This window comes from Carcharodon carcharias, chromosome 7 (assembly GCF_017639515.1).
Source record: "Carcharodon carcharias isolate sCarCar2 chromosome 7, sCarCar2.pri, whole genome shotgun sequence".
NCBI classification, from domain to species: domain Eukaryota; kingdom Metazoa; phylum Chordata; class Chondrichthyes; order Lamniformes; family Lamnidae; genus Carcharodon; species Carcharodon carcharias.
Window position 1 is genome coordinate 110,600,635 of NC_054473.1, and position 23,828 is coordinate 110,624,462.

Sequence of the window (23,828 nt, forward strand, 5' to 3'; positions counted from 1 at the left end):
GACTCCAGCTGACCGGAAGCCTCCCACAAACTTTCCTGCCCACACCCCCTCTATAGTTACTAAAGCAGGTCTTTGTCATCCTTTCTTAATCCTTGTCACTATCATATCCCCTCAACTGTGATTGAGGGTCTCACGGGTGGAAGAGCCATTTGAGGTGAGGTACACCAACGGAAGTCCACATGTCAAGGAGAGGCGAATAAAAATGCACAGTCAAACCTCTGATATCATCGCACAGGTTCCATGTCTCCCTCTTACCCGCTCTACCAACCCAAACTCTGAAACCGCCCCATTCTGCTCCTACCCTAGTGTCTTGGGTAGCTGGATTCAAAAGCAATCACATTCAGGAGCTCAAATGAAGTTTAAAAAAAAATAAATAGAACTTGGAATAAAAGCACGCTCATTTAAATATATAACATATATCTACTACAGCAGGTAGTAACCCTCACTGTTCCTTCCCCGTGTATCTCAACCGAGGGCCATTTTTCATTTAACTCTCCAAAAAGTGAGTGGTAGAAGCATAGTGAAACACAGATAGCATCACAATTGAACTTAGCTCTCTTTCATCCATCTCTAACACTGCTCTCTTTTTTGACCCCTTCCTAGGAATCTCAACTTTCTTCCATGATCCACCTTAATGACGTTTCAAATTCTACCCACCTCCATTCCTGCTCCCAGTGCCATTTCCCCATCCCTGTCTGTGATACATTGGACTCTTGGACTCCTACCCACCATCCCATCCTCTACTGTGACCACCCCAAGCTCTCCCCACTACATTCCCTAAAGCGTTACGACCTAAACCTTCACTCCTGATTTGAACTTGATAAATCACGGAGAGATCGTGAGTGATGACAGCATGGCAACAGGCGGATCCAGTTAAGCCCAATGGAAGGAGATGTGGCATTTGAGAGAAATTGCTCAAAATTTTACAGCAGACAAACTGGTGAGAAATCACACTAACAGATTGCTTCACTGTTGGACTAAAATGCCTTCATTCCAATACTCCATTTTAAATTAGTTCACGGTTATTCATAATAGGCAGAGTACAGATTATACTTAACCAGCCTGCACTTGCAAAGCCCAATATAAAACATCTACTGTTGGGTGTGATTCTGCGATTGGACAGCACTGGCTGAACAAGCCTGAGTGTGCTAATAGCTACACTAACAACCAATTTAAGATAATCACCCGAGCTCATAATGTGGCTTATTTACACTTGCTAGAAGTGACACACGTTCATACACAGGGACCTGTTCTCTGCATACAAAAGGAGTATGTTCAAGCTTTATGCCTCTTTTGAACTACCCAGGAGCTTGGGGAGTCTGTAATTCCCTGTTCTCCATGGCAGCATCTCGGCTAATCAGACTGAACTTGCCAACCCTTTACTGCTGTTGTGTAAATTGTTGTGATCATTTGAAATTTGGCATTCTTGCATTTGCCCTGATGAGCGCAAGACAAAAAGCTTCGGCAACATCTCTCTCTCTCTCTTCAGCAAGGTTCAACAAATATTTTTCGCCTTAATGTACTTATTAAATTATTGCACAAGTAGAACACTATAAAATGTGGTTTTAAAGTGAGCTAATGTGGATTTGAAGCCTTGAGGTGAGTTTTAGCTAAGAATCTGTTTCATCTCACTCCCAAAGCTTCAGTGTGCCAATGTCATAAAGATCTGCCAACTCAGTTACTGCATCAATATCTGTTTCCAAGTTCACTTTTTCCTACACTTCTTTTATAAATTCATTCTTTTCTCCCCGAGCTGAATTCCTTTTTAAAAAAATAGTCACTGTTGTTTTAGAAAGTGCTCAGCGGGTTTTCTAAAAGCACAAATGACATTCTAACATTTTCTGCAATTCTGCTACAGTACTGGAAAACATCACTTAATGTCACAGAGCATGTGCAGGTTCACGTGTACCCCTTGGGCACACATTAAGATTAAAGTAGGCACATTCATCGAAACTGGGTCCAGTGTGGTTACAACAAACTGTTTCTGGGCTGACGCTCAGGGTCACTGGTGGCAGCAGCAGCGCTTTAGTAGCTCACCTGAATGTGGACCCAGATAGAGGAAATGTCAGTGAGATATTCGACTGCAGGGACCATCAGGGCAGAGCTCAATTCTGCCCTCATAGGATCCACATTCACCTTCGGCTGGATTGGAGTGGGGGGAGGGGGGGTAGGTGGAAATGGTTGGGGGAGTTCTTTGGGTCGTGATTGGGAATGAAAGCATGGGAATGGGATCATTAAACCTAGGAACACTGAGTCCATTTGTAGCATCCTCATTGTTATCCAGCTGGGATGTGAACTTGGAGTCGTGCTGATGGAGCATGAACCGAGGTTATTGAAACAAACCTTTAATTTTCCACAGAAAATACTGAAAAATGTTTTTAAGAACAGATGTCAAAATGTCCAACAGCTGAATTTTTAAAAATCTAACAGGTTGTTCAGATTATAGATCACAATTTATATCTTTTCTAGAAATTTCCATATAATGATATTAAAATCATTTTGCCTGTGTGAGTGAGAATTGCATAATGACTATTGAATCGGAGGATTTCCTACACACCCATCTGGTTAATAAATATGTTCTTCACTTTCCTTAAACAATTATTTCAGAAGTTAAAATGGAACTTAAGCCCAGACATAACTATGTAGGTTATTCACACACCATGGGATGGATTTTACTGCCTCCCTTCCAGATGTGTTTTTGGGGGGGGGGGGGGGGCGGGTGGGTGGGCGGGCAGGTAAAATATGATGGGTGTCTAGCCACTGCCTTCCTGCCAATCCCTGACCCAGTCCCCATGGTAGACAGGCGGGTGCTAAGATCAGCAGCCTGTTCACCATTTTTAAAAAGATAATTAATGAGCAATTGATCTTGTTACCAAGCCAACTGACCCGAATATTATGCTGCCCATGCTGTTAAAACAGTTGCCGTGTACAGATGGGCAGGCCGCTTTTTTTTAAGTGAACTGTTCAAAAGGTGAGAAAGGAAGGTGAGGGGAGTTTGTCCTTTGAAGGGTGCCCAGTGCCCATCAGGGGTACCCTGCAAGGTGCCACACACCCCCTTTGTTCAATGCATCTAGCCTCCAAAACCCACACACCCGCCACACCCCTGCCCCTGGCACCCCAATTCCTCCCCATCCAATACCCCGACTTACCCCACTCAGGGGTCCATGTCCTTGTCATCCCTGGGGCCTACTGGCTGTCCCTTACATTGCCCCTATAAAATCCAGCCCCATGTATCTAGGACATGCTTTTGCCCACTGTTTGAAAGTGGCATTCCACAGTTCATGGCTTGCCCATGCATTTAAATCACATGCAAGGGCTACAGGTATCAACCTTGGTTCAATGGGTAGCACTGTTGCCTCCAAGATAGAAGGCTATGGGTTCAAGTCCCGCACTGAAGACTTGAGCACATAACCCAGACTGATTGAGGGAGTGCTGCACTGTTGGAGGTATTGCCTTTTGGAAGAGACATTAAACTGATGACCTGCCTTCTCTCTCAGGTGGACATAAAAGATCCCATGCTACAATTTGAAAAAGAGTAGGGGAGTTCTCCTGGTGTCCTGGCCAATATTTATCCCTCAACCAACATCACTGAAATCAATAAACTGGTCATTTATCTCATTTGCTGTGCTCAGGTTGGCTGCCGTGTTCCCTGCATTACGACAGTGACCGCACTTCAAAAGTACTGTATTAACCATAAGACCATTAGACATAGGAGCAGAAGTAGGCCATCGAGTCTGCTCCACCATTCAATGAGATTGTGGCTGATCTGCTAATCCTCAACTCCACTTTCCTGCCTTTTCCTCATAACCCTTGATCCCCTTACTAATTAAAGATCTGTCTATCTCAGCTTTGAATATACTTAACAACCCAGCCTCTACAGCCCTCAGTGGTAAAGAATTCCACAGATTGACTACCCTCAGAGAAGAAATTCCACCTCATCTTTGTCTTAAGTTGGTTGTAAAGCTCTTTGGAACATCCTGGAAGGTGCTATATAAATGCAAGTTTTAAATTTATAAATACCACCTTCCGCCATTACCGCGAACAGTCATTTCCAGGCTGTGTGTCTCCTACAGTTGCTAAGGCAACATGCTAGCCAATAATATCTCAAGATCATGGGGAAACCATTATTGATGGGATTCCAAAACAAATAGGAAATTTAGGAACTATACAGTTAGGATCTGAAAGGGGAAAAGATGGATTGATGTTTATGAGGAGATTCCTCACTAAAACTCACTTTTACTTGTCCCCCAGGGGCTTAGCTGGTTTCCAGATGGGAGACTGGAATGGAGCATCATATTCATGGTCAGATTTGAGAATCTCATATCAACAGCATTGGGCTCCACTAGTCACAGTTCTAGCCTGTCACTGGACTAGCAATCCAGAGAATGCCAAACCAGCTCCCAACCCTGGCTCTTTGAGAATCTTGAAATAAGTTTTAAAAAGCTGAAAATACAAAGCTGGCATCAAAAGTGACCATACAGTTGTTGGGTTTTAGTGAAAACCCAACTGGTTCAACCATCTTGTTTAGGGAGCGAAATCCACTGGCTTACCCAGTCTGGGCCTATACATGGTTCCACACCCAAAGAATTCACTCATAACTGCCCTCCAAAGTGGCCTACCAAAACACTCAGCAGCATCAAACTCCGACAATGGAATAATCTTGTTACTTAAAACTGCGGAGAATGGAGAAAGTCCATTGCCACCTCCTCGAGGCAAATGTGGATGGGAAATAAGTGCTGGCAATGCCAGGACATGCATGGCCTGAGAACGTCTAAGTGGAGAGTTAGGTCTGTCAGTAAGGAGTAGGATTCTTTTCAGACAGCTGCAGATAACTGTGAAGGCCAATGCCCCAGTGGCTAAGGGTGGTATCAGTTGGAGTGCAAGGTTACCTGTACTGGTTACTGGTAAACTGTCTCATATTAACTGGCGTATCAGTGGTACTCTGGTACACCAAGGACATCTGGCTAACCTGTGCCAAAGCTCTCTAGATTAATGTAAATGTGATATGTGACCCTGTAGGAGAGTATGTTCACTCAAGGCTGTATAAACAGTAACTGGAAATCTCAGCAGTTTGGTTTGAAGGTTTGAAAATATGCTGATCAGTCTCTACATTTCAGCTGCTCCAAAGAAAACTCATCTGCTTTGCATTTGTAGCAGTTCCTTAGTTTATTCCAATAATATTCGAGCATCTGTCTAGTAATATCCTAGAAATAGCCAGAATAGCAGCAAGGGTTGTAGTTGGTTGTTTGCCTCTCTCCTATTCTCAATAATATACAAACCCAGCAGAGACTTGAGTGGAGGAATGCCCAGGAGGTATGATTATAGATTGTGTCCTTCCAAATCTGGGTGGTGTTTGGAGAGCGAGCCAGAGCAAGAGGGAGAAAGAAAGAGAGAATTTTCAGCTGTATTAATGCTGGATAAGAACAGGTGGGTACAAATCTGGATCCAGTGGTGGCGGGAGCAGTTTGAGGGGGGTGAAACAAGAGCGTCTTACAACATTAAAGCTTACCTGTGGCAGCACAATCCCCTTCCTAAAACCCATTGGTAACCAACAAACTAAATAGCCCAGTGGCAACAATCTATTAACGTTAGACGCAAGGGAGGCTTTTTATAAGAGAATATTGCAACTTCCCTAATAAAAATAAAATTACATTGTCTACATGGTGAGGTTACCCCTGGAACATCTTCAGGCCCTCCTAGAAATATTCTCATCCTCCGTATAAATATGATAGGAAACAGCTATGTTGAATGTTCGAATTGCCTCCGCCTCAAGTCCTTCTCTCTGCTATCACTTCCTGTAGATTTTCCTTGTGTGTGTTCCAGGGTAACAGTGCCTCATATCCCTATCCTCACTTTGAGGAATCAATACAAGGGGGTCAGAGCTCAGTTTTCATTGTCTGATGTTGCATCAGGCAATAATATTTTCAGCATCAATCTAACTCACCATTGTTTATTCAAAATATATTTAAAAAGTTACAAATAAAAATTCAGAATACGGGAATGCTAAACAGATAACTACCAGTAACTGGACAACTCGGTGACTGAATAATTACATTCACCTCTCAGCATGGATTTTCAATAAAGGGTTACAACTGAATAGTGGCTCCAGCTAACTACAACTTCATTAAAGGTTCAACTTCCCAGCTGAAAGCAACTGTGTTAGTGCTATAAAAGATAACATTGTATTTATCAACACGTGCCCATTCAATCCTGACACAGAAAATAGTTCAACAACATTATTCAAAACAGGGGGCAAAACTTGAGTATGAATCAGCTACTCGACTGGATAGTTGTGAAGTTGGATTTTTCAGCTCCCAAGTTAGGGGCCCTGAAAGTTAGAGTGTGTCCAATTAGGTAGCGAGTTTTCTTCTCAAATTGGGTGAACGTTAGTTGGGACAAGAAGTAATCACCAATTTTTGTCCAGTTCTGATAGGAATTCACAATCTTCATACACATGCCCTTTCAACTTGACTGAACAAGCAACTCAAGCATAAATCAGCAACGAGATGCACAGGTGTCTGTGCACCTTGCCCTCTCTCTGTTACATCTCCAGCCTTTTCCTTCTAAACCTCCCTCACTACTCTTGAGTGGCCCATTCTTTTGTTGTTGTGGCTGAGGAAGGACCCAGTTGGGAGGCCAGAGACACACATTGAAGACCAACACACATTGAGGACGAGCACAAACCACCTCAGTGTTTGAAGCTACACACAGCACGTTATAGAACTTTTTTCTTGCACCAAATACCGCAAAAGCTGAAAAAAATGCCACGAAACAGGTGAGTCAGTTAAATGGCTGATAGAATATCTGTAAAGAACAAAATGTTAAATTCCTCTTTATAACTAACATAGTACACTCATTTAAAACCTGCCACATCTTAATTTAAAATATTTCACTCCACCACACCAGTCGGCTGTAGTTGCTTGGTTTAAGGTAGTTCATGGCACTGCGTTGGAATCCAGCCTGGTTGAGTCAGAGTTCAGTGTCTCTTTGTTCAATCTTCTCATCATTCCTCAGAGTTCATTTTATAACACATGTGGCCTACTTTGGCCTACTTTCGCCTCAGTACGTCTTAGCCCTCGCTGTCACAAAATCCTCGGCGCAGACCTGTCGTTGGTCACGGTCCTCCGAAGCTTCACCCCTCGGCGTATGGCGGTGAGCATGTCTTCAGGGGCCTCGCTGGGAGACACTGGGGGCAGTGGGAGGCCAAGGCCGTCATCAGGCACTGCACCAGGGAGCATTGCAGGGAAAGGGAACTGTCCGTCGCCCAGAGCCTGGGCGCTGGCCACGAGCTCACCGATCTTCTCAACCAGGCTGTGGCGGTTGGCAGCTAGCTGCTGCTCCTCCTCACTTGACATGTGACCTCCTGGGTACACGGAGATCTCCATTGTGCCCGCACCGCCCCAGGCAGCATTGGGCAAGCTCAATCGCTTCGGCGAGGCCTTCGCATACTCCAAGGCGTTCGGCGAAGTGTCATCGCTGAAGAACACGCATTCCTCGCTGCCGACCCTCACTGGCCCCTGGGCATCAGGCACGGTGGGCGTTTTAACCGGCACTATCGGAGGACGGATGGGAATCGGACCCGCATTGGAGAGGGCACGGCGCACGGATGGCTTGGTGGAGGGGGTGCGCCTGATGGTGGCCACACCCGGGGTGACTGAAATGTTCTGCACGCTCCCCGAAGGCAGTCCAGCTGTCGAGGCGGGGCGTTTGGTCTGGAACATTCTGCGGTAACTCTGGGCGATGTCGCTGTTTCGTGGTATGGTCGAAGATCTGTCAAACTCACTTTGATGTTCTGTCTCCATGTCACCATTCACAGAGTAGCAATCGTAATCTGAAACTGCGCAGAAAGCATGGTTAATACTTCAGTCAGGCATCAGAAGCACGAGTAAGTGCTTGGATGTGTAAGCTTTTATTGTAATGGACATGGGTAACACAGAGATCAGAGATACAGACTCCAAGGTTGGTCACTTTCCTGTGATGGTGTACTCAACTGGCAAGTTGGACAGATGGAATCACTATCTTTTGGGTTGCTCAGTAATGGGTCTATGATGACCAAGCAAGCTCACAACTAGAGCACAACAGATTCCTTCTGAGCACTCCCTACAAATACAACCAAATGAGTCTTTTAACTATGATACTCCTGCAAAATAGCAAAAGAAACCAGTATCTATGGTTCAAGTTGATAAACCACAGACAGCAAGCTAATTTCAGTCATCAACGCCTGCTTTTCTAGTGAAGCACTGAGTTTCCTCTTCAGAGGATTGACAGCGGATTGGATAACCCATACCCTCGGCCAGTAGTTTAATGGATCGATCCAGCAGGTAGTGTATTATAGAGCTGTGTAGTCCAGGAAGGTGCCAGCTTTGATCAGTGGTTTGTGCAGTCTTGGGTTACTCAGGGCGGTGGAAAGGGACATTGCAATTGGCCCTATTAACCCTGAATTTGAGAGATTAATTCCCAGTTGCCAGATGACAACCCTTGCAGAAAATGCACATCTGGAAACTACAGGTGAGAAGCAGTACGGTCCAGACTTTTAACATTCCCACAGTCGATTCACTTTATTGTCTTCCCTGGCACTTGAAGAGCCACTTTGGTGCTGTACCAGTCCATATGGACTTGTGCTATAGAAAGGGTCTTCAAGAATAGAGGCAAGAAAATGAGAATGGAATTATCCAAGCTAAACAACACCCCATCTAATGTTCTTCCTGTGAGCACACTCAGAGTTTGACCAACATCACATTTTCTCAGCCCAATATTCCTGGCATTTTGTTGGCCAGATTAGACAGCAAGGGGGAGGTGGTGAAGGGGTAACTTAGGCAGCCATCGATTGGAGGGTGGTACCTTTCGTAAACTGGGGCCAATTGAAAAACATCTGCTGTCAACAGTAATATCAGCTGGAGCCACTGGTGGGGTCTGGACATCCTGGTTAGTCAATACCACAGACAGATTGACCTGTTAGAAGCATTAACACACTAGATCATTGCATCCTGTCCATTCAGTGCTTTAGTTAGGGTCAGTCTCCAATAGAGCAGCTAGACTGCTGCCCCCTTTTCTATGAATCCACTGAAGATTCAGTCCAGCTACTTACACCAAACATGCAACACAGAAACAGGCCAAACAGTCCATCTAGTCTCTGCCAATCATTTACACTCAACACCAGACTCCTCCCATTCCATCAGCCTCATCTTTCTATTCCCTTTTCTCATCTAGTTACCTTCTGAAAGCAATTTAAGCTTTTTTTTTAATGAGCTGTGGGCTTTGCTAGAAAGGCCAGCTACAACTGGCCAACCACATTGCTGTGGGACTGGAGCCACACCTAGGTAAGGACCTCTCTTGTCTCAATTTCTGGTGATAGACTGTCCACCAATATCCATTACAAGCCTACTGACTCCCACAGCTACCTCGACTACAGCTCCTCACACCCCGCTTCCTGTAAGGACTCCATCCCATTCTCTCAGTTCCTTCGCCTCCGTCGCATCTGTTCTGATGATGCTACCTTCAAAAACAGTTCCTCTGACATGTCCTCCTTCTTCCTTAACCGAGGTTTTCCACCCACAGTGGTTGACAGGGCCCTCAACCGTGCCTGGCCCATCTCCCGCGCATCCGCCCTCACACCTTCTTCTCCCTCCCAGAAACATGATAGGGTCCCCCTTGTCCTCACTTCACCCCACCAGCTCCGCATTCAAAGGATCATCCTCCGCCATTTCCGCCAACTCCAGCGTAATGCCACCACCAAACACATCTTCTCTTCACCCCCCCCGGCGGCACTCCGCAGGGATTGTTCCCTCTGGGACACCCTGGTCCACTCCTCCATCACCCTTTTCACCTCAACCCCCTTCCATGGCACCTTCCCATGCAACCGTAGAAGGTGCAACACCTGCCCCTTTACTTTCCCTCTCCTCTCCGTCCAAGGGCCCAAACACTCCTTTCAAGTGAAGCAGCTTTTCACTTGCATTTCCCTCAATTTAGTCTACTGTATTCGCTGCTCCCAATGCAGTTTCCTCTGCATTGGAGAGACTAAACGCAGACTGGGTGACCGCTTTGCAGAATGCCTTCGGTCTGTCCGCAAGCATGACCCAGACCTCCCTGTCGCTTGCCATTTTAACACTCCACCCTGCTCTCTTGCCCACATGTCTGTCCTTGGCTTGCTGCATTGTTCCAGTGAAGCCCAACGCAAACTGGAGGAACAGCACCTCATCTTCTGACTAGGCACTTTACAGCCTTCTGGACTGAATATTGAGTTCAACAATTTTAGATCATGAACTCTATCCTCCATCTCCACCCCCTCTCCAATTCCCCCCCTTTTTTTCCAATAATTTATATAGATTTTTCTTTTCCCACCTACTTCCATTATTTTTAAATGTATTTCTATCCATTGTTTTATCTCTACCTTTTAGTTGTTTTTGATTCCTTCACCCCACTGCATCCCCACTAGGGCTCTCTGTACCGTTATTATCACATTCCTCAGATAATATCACCACCTTCAACATCTCTTTGTCCTTTTGTCTGTGACATCTTTTGGTTATCTCCACCTATCACTGGCTCTCTATCCAGCTCTACTTGTCAACATCTCTTAAACCAGCTTATATTTCACCTCTTCTATTTTTACTTAGCTCTGTTGAAGGGTCATTCGGACTTGAAACGTTAACTGTGTTCCTCTCCGCAGATGCTGCCAGACCTGCTGAGTTTTTCCAGGTATTTTTGTTTTTGTTAAGGATTTCCTTTCCTTAGTGAAACAGATGGGGTTTTTATGAGAATTAATGATGGATTCATAATAATGAACTTATTGGATTCAATGTGGTGGTGGAATTATGAGCCCTAGCTCCCTGAGCACCAGCTCCCAGTCCAGTGACAATACCACTATGCCATGGTCGCCCCTGGTAGTGAGCTCTATATTCTAACCACTTATTGAGTAAAGAATTTTTCCTTTATTCACATATTGGATTTAATAGTAACAATCTTGTATTTATGGTCACTAGTTTTGCATTTTCCTACATGTGGAAACCCTACCCAATTCAACCCATTCATAATTATAAAGACCTCTATCAGGCCTTCATTAATTCTCTTTTCTAAAGAAAAAAAGTCTCAACCTCTACAATCTCTCCCAATAGCTGTAATCTCCCTGTCTGTTACCACCCTTGTAAATGTTGTTGTACTTGCTCCAGTGATTCTATGTCCTTTTTATGGTATGGAGACCGGAATTGTGTGCAGTGCTTTTAAGTGTGGCCTGGGTCATACGCAAGTTTAAAATAATTTCACTACTTTTGAATTTTATATGCCTGGAAATAAATCCCAGTGTTTTGTTACAATTTTTAATTGTTTTATGGACCTGTGGTGTCGCTTTTAATGGTTTGTTCACCTGTATTCCTCATTCCCCCCCCCATTCAGTTTCTTACTTTCTAAAATGTAGGTGATGTTTTGACCTTTCCTGCATCATCTCATATTTATCTATGTTAAAGTTCATTTCTCACTTAATTTGCACCGTCTGCCCATTTTCTAATGTCCTCTTGTATTATGCTGTCTTCTTCAGTGTTAACTATAACTCCCCAGTTTGATATCATCTGCAAATTTTGATATTGAGTTGCTCGTGGAACACCATTTTCTTTGTGGAACACAATTTTCTACCTTCCTCCAATTTGAATTTACCCCTGCTCTCTGCTTTCTACTTTTTAGCCAATTTGCGATTCATTCAGTTATTTATCCTCTGACTCCATATTTCCTCACCTCTGTCATGAGCTTACAGTGTAGTACCTTATCAAAGGCCTTTTGACAATCTAAGTATATGACAGCTACTGCATTACCCTTGGCTACTCCTTTCATTACCTCTTCAAAGAATTCTATCAACTTGGTTAAGCTTGACTTAGCCTTTTACAATTGATCTTTTGTTTTAAATTAAATTTTCTGTCTGGAAAAGCAGTCCTTTTAGCATAATTTCCAGTATACTTTCCAATCACTGAAATTAGCCTGACTTGTCTGTGGTTCTCAGGTTTTGTTCCATCTCCCTCAAAATGACTAGCTGTAAATATAAAGAGCTCCAAAGTTTTGGGGAAACTGTGGCATACTGTTAACATCACTGGACTAGTAATCCAGAGGCCTAGACTAATGTTCTGGGAACATGGGTTCAAATCTCATGTCAACTGGTGGAACTTAAATTCAATTAATAAAAAAAAATGGAATTGAAACCATCATTAATTGTTGTAAACACCCATCTGGTTCACTAATATCCTTTAGGGAAGGAAATCATACCATCACTACCTGGCCTGACCTATATGTGACTCCAGATCCACAGCAATGTGGTTGACTTTCAAATACTCTCTGAAATGAGCTACTAAACCACTCAGTTCAAGGAAGTTAGGGTTGGCAACAAATGTTGGCCTTGCCAGCGCCACCCACAGCCCATCAAAGAATATTTTTTAAAAATGCTGCACAATGCTACAATTATAAACTTACAGTGACGTATCTGTGTTTTTACAACATATGGTATATATTCAATTTGCATCTCAGCCGGCTGTCCACCCAGTTTTCATTGCCCAGATGAAGTTGAAAACTTATCCCCATCTCTCTTGCTCATCCTCATTCAGGCCAATACTTCGTGTGATAGAGGAGCCAGAAATAGCCATTTTGGTTGATTTGTTTTGCTGGGACCTGATAAAGGTATACAAAATTATGAGGGGCATTGATATGGCAGATAGGAAGAAACTTTTTCCCCTTAATGGGGATGTCAATAACCAGGGGGCTTGGATTTAAGGTAAGGGGCAGGAGGTTTAGAGGGGATTTGAGGAAAGTTTTTTTCACCCAAAGCTTAGTTGGAACCTGGAACACTGCCTGAAGGGGTGGTAGAGGCAGGAACCCTCACAACATTTAAGAATTATTTAGATGAGCACTTGAAACACCATAGCATACAAGGCTAAGAGCCAAGTGCTGGAAAATGGGATTAGGATAGGTGCTTGATGGCCGGCATGGACACGATGGGCTGAAGGGCCTGTTTCTGTGCTGGATAACTCCATGACTCTATGACATTGTAAGGTTTATCTCCTATGACATTATGAATGGATAAAGCTTCCACAATGCACTTTGCTTTAAAATTAAGACTGAGAATCCCAGGTGAAAGGCCAAGACTCATTGCACACACAATCATCAAGGTTGCAAAATGGAAGAGAGAAGATAAGGTTGTGATCACTTATGTTTAGTCATGATGTTTTGGGTGTTGAACTTCATGATGTCACAGCAGGGAGAGTGCTATCCAAAATGGTTCCTCATAGGTTATCCCTGAACAGCAGGCCTAATGCTTAAAACTGGGTAACATGAGGAACATGGGTTGCTGTACTGTTATCTAGCTACATAACATCAACAATTCATAAACTCTTCAGTGAGGACATCATCGCATGCCAACTAAAGGAAGTGCCTTAATTATAACTTTTGCCCATGAAATTTGATGTGAGAGAATGTCTCAAGCAGTCAGCAACAACAGACCTCACTAAGATGGCAGCTCGAGACTGAGTGCAGCAAGACCGGGAATTTAGTAAGTCAGGGAGTTCGGTGCAGTGAGGGAGGAAGTGCTATTCTGGCCTTCACAAAAGGAATGGTCGAAGAGAGGAAGCTGGGGACACCGAGACCAAGACCTGAAGCCTGGAGATATTAATTAGGCGCACAGGTAGGTGATTGATTAGTCTTAAGATTTTGTCCCCTCTGAAATAGGGCAGTAGTTTAAACTGATACTGGGGAGATATAAGTATTATATTAAATGCATAGTACAACGAGTTAAAACTCCATAACATAACAACAGATAATCACTGAGTGAAATTCTAAACTTGAAACCTAATTAGTTAAATTAAAACAATGCAATGTTGGCAGGGCAAGATGAGGTGTTGTAGCTGTTGCATTTGGGAACTAGTGAACACCTATGAGAGCCACAGCAATCACATCTGCCTTAAACATCGGCAGCTCAAGGAACTTCAGATTTTTTTTTCCTTATTCATTCACAGGATGTGAGCATTGCTGAAAAGGGCAACATCTGTTGCCCATCCCTAATTGCCCTTGAACTGAGTGACTTGCTAGGCCATTTCAGAGGGCAGTTAAGCGTCAACTACATTGCTGTGAGTCTGGTAGGCCAGACGGGTAAGGACGGCAGATTTCCTTCATTATAGGACATTATTGAACCACATGGGTATTTACAACAATTGGTGATGATTGTCATGGCCACCATTATTGAGACTAGCTTTATAACCCAGATTTATTAACTGAATTTAAATTCCACCAGCTGTTGTCATGGAATTTAAGTTCAGTTAATACTCTGTCCCCCAGAGTATTAGCCTGGGCTTCTGAATTACTAGTCCAATAGCATTACCACTACACCACTGTCTCCCCTTATCAGCGCTGATGAGCTGGAGTCTGAGCTTCAGACACTGCGATGCATCAGGGAGGGGTAAAGTTACCTGGACACTTTGTTCCAGGAGGCAGCACACTCCTTAGGTTAAGTACTTCAGATTTGATCAGTGGTCAGGGATAGGAGGGTGAGATTACAGATGAGGGAGGTATGGAGATCCAGAAGGTAGCACTGGAAGAGCCTCAGGCCTTGCAATTGTCCAACAAGTTCGATATCCTTGCAGCTTTTGTGGACAAGAGCAGGGACTGCAGGGAGGATGAGCAAACTGACCACAGCACTGTGGTGCAGCTGGCCATTCAAGTGGGATAGTAAAAAGGAATATAGTTGTAGTAGGGGACAGTATAGTTAGAGGGATAAATACTGTTCACTGCAGCTGCGAATGTGAGTGCTGAAGGTTGTGTTACCTGCTTGTTGCTGGGATTAAGGACATTTCCACGGGGTTGGAGTGGGTGGGGAAGGGTTCACTTGTTGTGGTCCACGTGGGTTCTGACGACATAGGTTGGACTAAGAAAGAAGTTCTGCTGAGGGAGTATGAGCAGCTAGGGGCTAAATTTAAAAGCAGAACCTCAAAGGTAATAATCGCTGGATCACTCCCTGAGCCACGAGCGAATTGGCATAGTGTAAATAGGATCAGAGAGTTGAATGCGTGGCTCAAAAATTGGTGTGGGACAAATGGGTTTCAATTCACAATCACAGAATCTCTATGGTGTAGAAGGAGGCCATTCAGCCCATCATGTCTGCACTAGGTCTCTGAACATTTTAGCTTAGTGCCGATCTCACGCCTTTTCTCCATAACCCTGCACTTTGTTTCTATTTAAATAATCATTACCTCTTGTATGCCTCAGTTGAGCCTGCCTCCATTACACTTGCAGGCAGTGCATTCTGAACCCTAACTACTCGCTGTGTGAAAAAGCTTTTTCTCACCTCATATTTGCTTCTTTTGCAAAACACTTTAAAATTGTGCCCTCTGGTTCTCGATTCATTTACAAGCAGGAACAGTTTCTCCCTACCTATTCTGTCCAGACCATTCATGATTTTGAAAACTTGTATCAAGTTTTAATTCCTGGGGCCCTGGCATCAGTGCTGGGCAAAGTGGGAGCTGTACCATTAGGATAGCTTTCACCTGAACCAGGCTGGGACTAGTGTCCTAGCGAACTGCATAACTATGGCTGGAGGGAGGGCTTTAAACTAAATATTGGGGGAGGAGGTATGTGGCACCTTATTGAATGCCTTTTTAAGGAGAGATTTGGAAAGTTAAAGAGAAGGCAATAGTGCAGGGTAGCAGTGATACAGTTAACGATAACCAGAGTGTGACAGGAAGGGGCAGGGCATACAAACGTAGGAATGCACCAGCAAATAAGGTCGGAGTCATGAAAGACAGAATGAAAGGCTCTTTATCTGAATGCATGCAGCATTCATAACAAGGTGGAGGAATTGATAGTGCAAGTAGAAATAAATGAGTATAGTATGATAGCCATTAAAGTAATGTGGCTGCAAAGTGACCACCAGCTGGGACCTGAATATTTAAGGGTATCTGACATTTCAGAAGGACAGGAAAAAAGGAGGAGGTGGGGTAGCTCTGTTAATACAAGGTGAGGTCAGTATAGTGGTGAGAAATGATCTTGGCTTGAAGGATCAAAATACAGGATCAGTTTAGGTGGAGATAAGAAATAGCAAAGGAAAGAAGTCACTGGTGGAATGGTTTATAGGCTCCCGAATGTAGCTACATTGTAGGGCTTGTAAGAAAGCTACTGCAATAATTGTGGGAGATTTTAACTTTTATATAGATTGGATAAATCAAATTAACAAAGGTAGTCTGGAGGATGAGTTCATAGAGTATATTCGGAACAGTTTCTTAGAACTAGAGTCTTAAACTTAAATAAAGGCATTTACAAGGGTATGAAGACAGAGTTGGCTGAAATGGACTGGGAAAAAGGGTTAAAAGGTAAGACGGTAGAGAAGCAGTGGCAGGAGATAATTCATAATTCTCAACAGAGGTATATTCCATTGAGCAAAGAAGACTCTACCAGAAGGATGCACCATCCGTGGGTAATTATGTAAATCAAGGATGGCATCAAATGGAAATAAAAGGAGTCCAGTGCTGCAAAGATTAGTGACAGGCCAGAAGATTGGGCACATTTTAGAAACCAACAAAGAATGACTAAAAAAATAAAATGGGAGAAATTGGAGTTTGAGAGAAAACTAGCAAGAAATATAAAAACAGACAGTAAGAGTTTCTACATGTTTATAGACAGGAAAAGAGTAGCTACAGTGAGCATTAGTCCAGGAGACGATGCGACCAGGGAATTAATAATGGGAAACAAGGAATGGCAGAGATTTTGTGTCTGCCTTTGCATAGAAGACACAATATGCATCCCAAGAGTAACATAAAACAACCACGATCAATGGAAGTGACCCCTGAGAGAAAAAGTAGTAGGAAAACTAATGGGACTAAAGGCTGAAAAGTGTCCTGGGCCTGATGGCCTGTATCCTAGGTCTTAAAGGAAGTGGCTGTAGGGGTAATGAATGCATTGAATGTCATCTTCTAAAATTCCCTAGAATCCGGAAAGATCCCAGCAAACGTAACACCACTATTCAAGAAAGGAGGGAGACAAAAAGCAGGAAACTAAAGGTCAGTTAGTGTAACATCCGTCATTGAGAAAATGCTAAAATCCATATTTATCGAGGTAGCAGCAGAACATTCAGAAAATCATAGTGCAATCAGGCAGAGTCAACAGGGTTTTATGAAAGGGAAATTCTGTTTAACAAATTTATTAGAGTTTTTTGAGGATGTAATAAACAGGGTGGATAAAAAGGGACCAGTAGATGTGTATTTGGATTTCCCAAAGGCATTCAATAGGGTGCCACAAAACAAGTTCCTGCACAGGATAAGAGCTCATGGTTTTGGGGCTGATATATTAGCATGGATAGAGGATTGGTTAACCTAGAGGAAGCAGAGAATCAGGAAAAGTGGGTCATTTTCAGGTTGGCAAATTGTAACTAATGGAGTGTCACAGGGATCAGTAACTATTTACGATCTATATTAATGACTTGGATGAAGGGGCCAACAGTATTGTAGCCAGATTTGCTGATGGTACAAAGATAGGTGGGGAAAGCAAGTTGTGAGGAGGATATAAAGAATCTGCAAAGAGATATGGATAAGTTAAGTGAATGGGCAAAAATTTGGCAGATGGAGTACGATGTGGGAAAATGTAAGGTCGTTCACTTTGGCAGAATATAATTTAAAGGGAGAGAGACTACAGAATGCTGCAGTACAGAGGGATCTGGGTATCCTTGTACATGAATTACAAAAAAGTTAGAAGGCAGGTACAGCAGGTTACTAGGAAGGCAAATGGAACTTTGGCCCTTATTGTAAGGGGAATGAAATATAAAAGTGGGGAAGACTCGCTACAAGTGTACAGGACATTGGTGGGACTGCACCTAGAGTACTGTGTGCAGTTTTGGTCTCCTTACTTAAGGAGAGATATACTTGCGTTGGAAGCAATTCAGAGAAGGTTCACTAGGCTGATTCCTGGGATGAAGGAGTTGTCTTGTGAGGAAAGATTGAACGGCTTGGGCCTATGTTCATTGGAGATTAAAAGAATAAGAGGTGACCTTATTGAAACATGTAAGAGGTGGCCAATGAGGTAGTGCTGTATAAAGGGGGTGTGTCCTGTCTCCCTCATCCCAACTCTACTGTGCTGCGATGGAGTTCTCCAAGGGACAATATGCTTCACATTTCTGGAAAAGCCAGGCTCGGAAGGTGCCTGAAGAGATATGGAGCAGCATCGAGCGGGGGACATGTTTGAGTGGCGTTGCAACCCGGTGATGATTGCCGCTCCTTGGAAAACCTGAGCCAACATATTTCCGTGCTCACCAAAGCAATAAAGCATTAGTGTGCTCACCAAAGCAATAATGCATTCATGTGTCCACTGAAGCGATGATGCACTAGTGTGCTCGCCGAAGCGATGATGCATTAGCGTGCTCACTGAAGTGACAATGCATTAGTGTGCTACTGAAGCAGTGATGTATACGACTTAAGGAGTGCACTAAAGCTGCAACACATTAGAATGTTCACCAAAGCATCAATGCATTGGCATGCTAACTACATCAACAATGAGTTTGGATCACTAAACACACAATGCACCAATAAGCTATCTAGGGTTAGTGTGCTCATTAGAGCCACAAAGCATTAGAAAGCACAGTTTACCCAGAACGTACTAGCAATGTATCAAGACAAGTAAAGCTACAATGCATTGGGGATCATAAAGTTCAAGTTTATCTCCCTTCAGCAGGTTACAGACACAAAGCGGTAACTCGCAGTGCAGAACTAAGACATTGCACATGTCAGAGACATGTGTCATGGAAAGTGAACAACCCTGATTCTCTGTATTTCTGGTCTTCGGTTGATGCTTAGTGTGATACTTTTGCAGAAGGTAAACACCTGGAAAGGGGGCACAGAGAGATCTCCTGACGGAAGTACCTTGGGAGGGAATGGTGTCTTCGGAGCAGGATGGGGTGGTGGTTTGGGTGCTGTAACCGCTGGAGTACTGCAGAGAGTCGCGGCTACTCTTCTGGTGTTCCAGGCTCAGACCACGGGTCAATACCATAGCGAGATCACTGGCTGCTGTGGAGATTTCATCCCCATGCTGTGAAACGAATGAGACATGCTTACTGGAAACAAACAGATTGTCTCCCCCTAATTAAGGGGAGCACTAGGTTTCTCAATAGCCTTTAAGAGATAGCTACTGCTGAGTGTGGCAGGATTACCCGATTTTGCTCCACTTCTCAGTGGCCTGTATTGGCCCTTTCTGCTCCCCTTTAGAAGGTTGGTATTTGCCCAATGTACCTCCACTTATTGGATTAGAACTGAGAGAGGAGCAGGCTGTCAGAGCTGAACTCGATTGCCCTCTCTATGGTTGGGAAGGTCCAACAATCTATGGCTTGCCCTGCAGTGCATTTGCAGCATTTTTGTGTTTTCATTATCCATAGTTAAAGCCAACAGGGTGTGCTTTTCTTCACCTTTCCCTTAAATACCAGTTGGCAATGTCACCATAGTTCCCGGGTTGGATGATGGATTGCCTCGTATGTAGCCAATAGAGACAGTGTAATAAGTAGGTAGCTGTGCAGAAAGCCCCCCAGGGCTCTCCAGGGGCCTGAATAGAGACAAGGTACAAGGAATAGCAGGGCTGGAGGTTACCATAAAGGCTGTTTAATTCTCTGTACCTACCAATGAAAGGACACATCATGTACAGTTTTAACTGAATGTCAGAACAGGCTCGAGGGGCTGAATGGCATACCCCTGCTCTTATGTTTTTCCTCGTGGGCTGAATTATGTACGGCAGATGCATTATTGACACTTGGATACCTGTGATCATGGTACAGGCCCATCCCATATTGAGGGTTAGGTACTGGCACGTCTTGAAAGCAAGATCCTGACACCTTAACCCGCAAAGTAACTGGGCGCAAAGGTCGGGGAATAGGGGGATCTGTAAAGATGGTGCACTCACATACTGTACCTTAGCAGCAAGTGATGCTGCTGTCATGCGGGGCCTCTGTATCTCCTCCACACTAATCCCCGGATAGACCATGGTGGCTGAGACCGCCTCTGCCTCCCGATAACGTTCCGTTGCCTCCTTGCGCCTCTGCAAAGTGTTCACCACTGGCTGGTCATAAGGACCAGGCTTTGACCAGTCCTGGAAAGTCGAGGGAAGTACCCAGTGAATAGAAATCTTGAGGTGGCGAGAGGGGGTGGGGGGGCGGGGTGAAGAGAGTAATTGTTTGCAACAGGGAAAGGAGTGAAAGATTTAATTTTGTTGCGATATCACGGTGAGGCAGCTATTTAAGAGTTAAAGGAGTATGGCATTCTGGGATTGCATAAAGGTGTCACAGCAGAGAGTGGACCCCATGAATTCTTCATCTGACATCCAGTACTCTGCTACCTAGGCTCTCTCCTGCCTCCAGTGTCCCTCCCCTGCACTAAGTTCCACTCACCCATCACCCATCACTTATCTTCCTGTCTGCCAGTGATTTGACTTCAACATCCCTGTCCTCATGTTACACCCCCTCACCCCACCCCACTTCCCCCTCCCCACCCCTTCCCCCACTAATATCTTCTCCTTTACCTTCCCAGCAGACAGCTTTGAGCTCTGGTCCTAGCAGAACCCCTTCCCTCCCACTGCACACTCAGCGGTAGAGTTTCCAAACTGACCTCACTTCCCAGACCTATACTTCCAGTCCCCGACTCAGCTTCCTCCGAGCCCCTTGGACAAAAGCCCTTGGGACATTGGGTTGTGCGAGAGGTGCTATCAAGCACTAGTTACTGCTGTTTGGCTTTTTCTTTTCACATCGGCAATCTTTTAAGGGCGGTTTTGTTCTGTTGAAATCATTCGCAACAAGAAGTGGACCCATTTCACATGAACCTGTTAAAGCTTGAGACAGAGGGAGTGAAGTCAATGACTTAAGCCATGTGAATAAGAGATCTCTGCCCATCAGTTTTGTGCCCCTACCAAAGTTCAGTTGCACCCCCAGAGAATTTCATTCCATTTGTCTAAGTCTTTGCTTCCAGAATCACCTCATTCTTTTTTTCTGCACGCTGGGGCATCTTCATTTTGTGGCTTCATTTCCTCTGCACTGCACAGTTTTTCTCTCTCTATCTCTCTTGGCCTTTTCCTCCCTGCTTTTTTTTAAGCTGCGATTTTTTTGTTCCCCTACCTCTTTCCTTCCTCTGTCACACCTCCCCAACGACCACCCCGCCCCCCCCACCCCAACCCCACCCCACACTTTCAGCCATCACCACCATGGACTCGCTGGAAGTGGCCAATCTCCTCACTCCATTCTGCTTCGCCCCAGCTTTCAGCTTTAGGCAATCCCAAGTTGCCATGCATAATGCACACTGCACTAAAGCAAGCTGCCAAAAGAGGGGTGTTAATGGCACAATCGTGAGGTTACTCATGCAAATGACTGGGAAGGAACGTTGAATTAATGAAAGGAGAGTGACGAGAGAGAAGCAAAAATTAAACAAAGCAAAATGAAATGGTGATGAAACAAACCTTCCAGCTAGGAACCGTTGATGAGAGGGCAGTGCCAGGTCCAAGGGAGTGATTAAAGGGAGGGGGATCAGGGAAAACAGCAGGATTGGGCCTACTGCCAGCCCTTGTGTCAGGGGTGATGGGAGCAGAGCCAGAGAACGCAGGTGAAGAGCACTCACTAGGAAGGTGGTAATACACAAACCCAGGCATGAACTGCAGATGGAAGAACATGATATCAGCACAGGCAACAAGTGGACAGCCACGGGAAGGTTTTCAAAGGAAATGCCAGCAAAACCACAACTTAAGTGAGATGTTAGGCCATCTGATGCCTTAACAGGATAAGCGCCTGACCATTCAAATTTGTACTGGGCTATTCAACAATAAAAACCCAAAGTTTGGATTTGTTATGGAGAGGTGGTAGAAGATGGTTATTGGTCATTCAAGCCACAGGTATGCCAACCTCTTGTGTCTCTGGATGGCAGCTTCCTCACAGAAAATTCCCACACACAGGTTCGCGATTGAAACCGGGCTACTGGGGTCGTGAGGGAGTATCACCACATCATTGTAGTGACCCAGTTCCATAAAGGCTTAGTTAACCTGGGTCAATCCTACATCAGACTTGGGTAGAGATGCAGGTTGACACTTAGAGAAAATTAGCTTGGTAACAAGGTGAAGAGGGGTGCTTGTAACCAGATGGTTGCAATTGGCCACCATTACAGAATCCATTGAAGCAATCTGCAACACCAGCAATATACAAGGATGGTAGGTTGAAAATCTACACTGTGATCTTTGCTTCAATCACGACATCAGGTCATCAGCAACTCAGCCCATACAGAGGGTGATTCTGCCAAACTAGGAAGGGATTTCTCAGTATTAAAGGGCAGGAGTTCCTATGGCTTTGCCTTCCCAAAGTATTAAAATCCAAAGCAAATGTGCAGCACGATGTCTTCATAGTGGCTGCAATCTTCAATCACCACAGCTACAATTCAAACCAACACTATAGAGACAGACGTTCCCAGTCAGTTCCATATTAACAGGATAAGAGAGGGTTGTTGCATTGATGACAAGTTGTGTTTTTTTTGGAACATTCCCTTGAAATGTGGGTACAAGCACTGGGCCTCCAAAACCAGAGAAACCAAAAGTTTATCAGCTCCCCAGCAACCCACCAGCCAAACCTCTAGTCAGCGCTGCAAATCTTTATAGTTATATCCCCTTGGAAATATTCAAGCAAAATTTATGGTTAAATACTGTAAGCTTTCAAAGTATTCACAAAGGCCCAATCCCTCACATAACCATAACCCTCCAATGGGCATGGAGATATTTGGAGTCAATATTTGCATAACCAATTAAATAATCAGCAACAAAACTGCAGTTGTCTAACTGGATTTTCCTATAAGGTTTCTCTTTAGTAATATCTTAACACGATAGGGTATTCTAGTTTTGCTAATCACTTGGTTTCCTCCAGTGATTGAGCTCGAGTTTGTTTTAGGTACTTTGTGAGGGCTGTCAGTTCTGGGGAGCGGAACACTTTGCATTTTCACCTTAGGATGGATATATATTGGCCTTGGTGAGGCAGAATTAGAGATTGCTACAGTGGTTTTTTTTTTAATTCATTCACGGGATGTGGGCTTCACTGGCTGGGCCAACATTTATTGCCCATCTCTGGGTTAAATTAGAAGAGCCAGGGTAGCATGAACCTGACTTATGTCCCCTCAAGTCTGGATGTTGGAGAGGCGATTTAATTAAGGTATTTTTAAAGAGAAAGTGATTTGGTAGGGTAGATAAGAAAAAGCTATTTTCTTTGGCAGAGGAGCTAAGAACAAGGGAGCACAATCTTAAATTCAAGAGCTAGGTCATTCAGGAGTAAATCACAAAGTAATCCTTCCCATAAAGGGTAGTGGAAACCTGGAACGTTCTCCTCTGAATGGCAATGGATATTGGGGGAACAATTGGATCTTCTGAGACAATCGATGTCAAGGGATATGAAACAGCGGAAAAATTGAGGAACAAATGAGCCATGATCAATGACAGAACAGTTTTGAGGAGCTGAATGGTCTTCTCCTGTTCCTATGCTCCCAATACCACTACCGAGGACTCCTAGGTTAGACTGACTGAGATACAGGGTAAAGTTTGCTCTATTTGAACAATCTGATTCAGTCCCAGTTCCCAGAACAGTGGATTTAGTTTCCATGCCAACTGACATGTAGCCTCCTAGAATGAGATTGCCTATGGAATAACAATTTAGTTATTCTTTCGAACTCTTAATTTTTGGTCTAAATAAAGTGTCGCAAAACCAGCAAACCTGGCATCCAGTCTGTGCTGGTTTTCCGGTCAGGTGGTTTGGGCCAGGTCAGGTGGGGTCAAGGATTGTTCAGACCACTCAAAGTGCGGGAAAAGACAGGTGTAAAAAG

At 44.2% G+C, this 23,828-nt stretch overlaps 1 protein-coding gene across 10 annotated transcripts in view; it reads right to left on the reverse strand.

Moving 5' to 3' along the window:
* Window positions 1–3,921: 3,921 nt before the first annotated feature.
* mtss1lb (MTSS I-BAR domain containing 2b) overlaps window positions 3,922–23,828 on the reverse strand; it is a 179,177-nt gene continuing 159,270 nt past the window's right edge. For 5 of the 10 annotated variants that reach the window (XM_041192299.1, XM_041192293.1, XM_041192297.1 and 2 more), the window contains 3 exons: window positions 19,906–20,082; window positions 18,870–19,035; window positions 3,922–7,837 (listed from right to left, as the gene is read on the reverse strand). In XM_041192299.1, the coding sequence (XP_041048233.1) occupies window positions 7,083–7,837; window positions 18,870–19,035; window positions 19,906–20,082 (1,098 nt within the window). In that variant the 3' untranslated portion in view covers window positions 3,922–7,082. Of the gene's footprint in view, window positions 7,838–18,869; window positions 19,036–19,896; window positions 20,083–23,828 lie in introns of all 10 variants that reach the window. The other 5 variants (XM_041192290.1, XM_041192296.1, XM_041192291.1 and 2 more) reach the window with 1 other exon arrangement.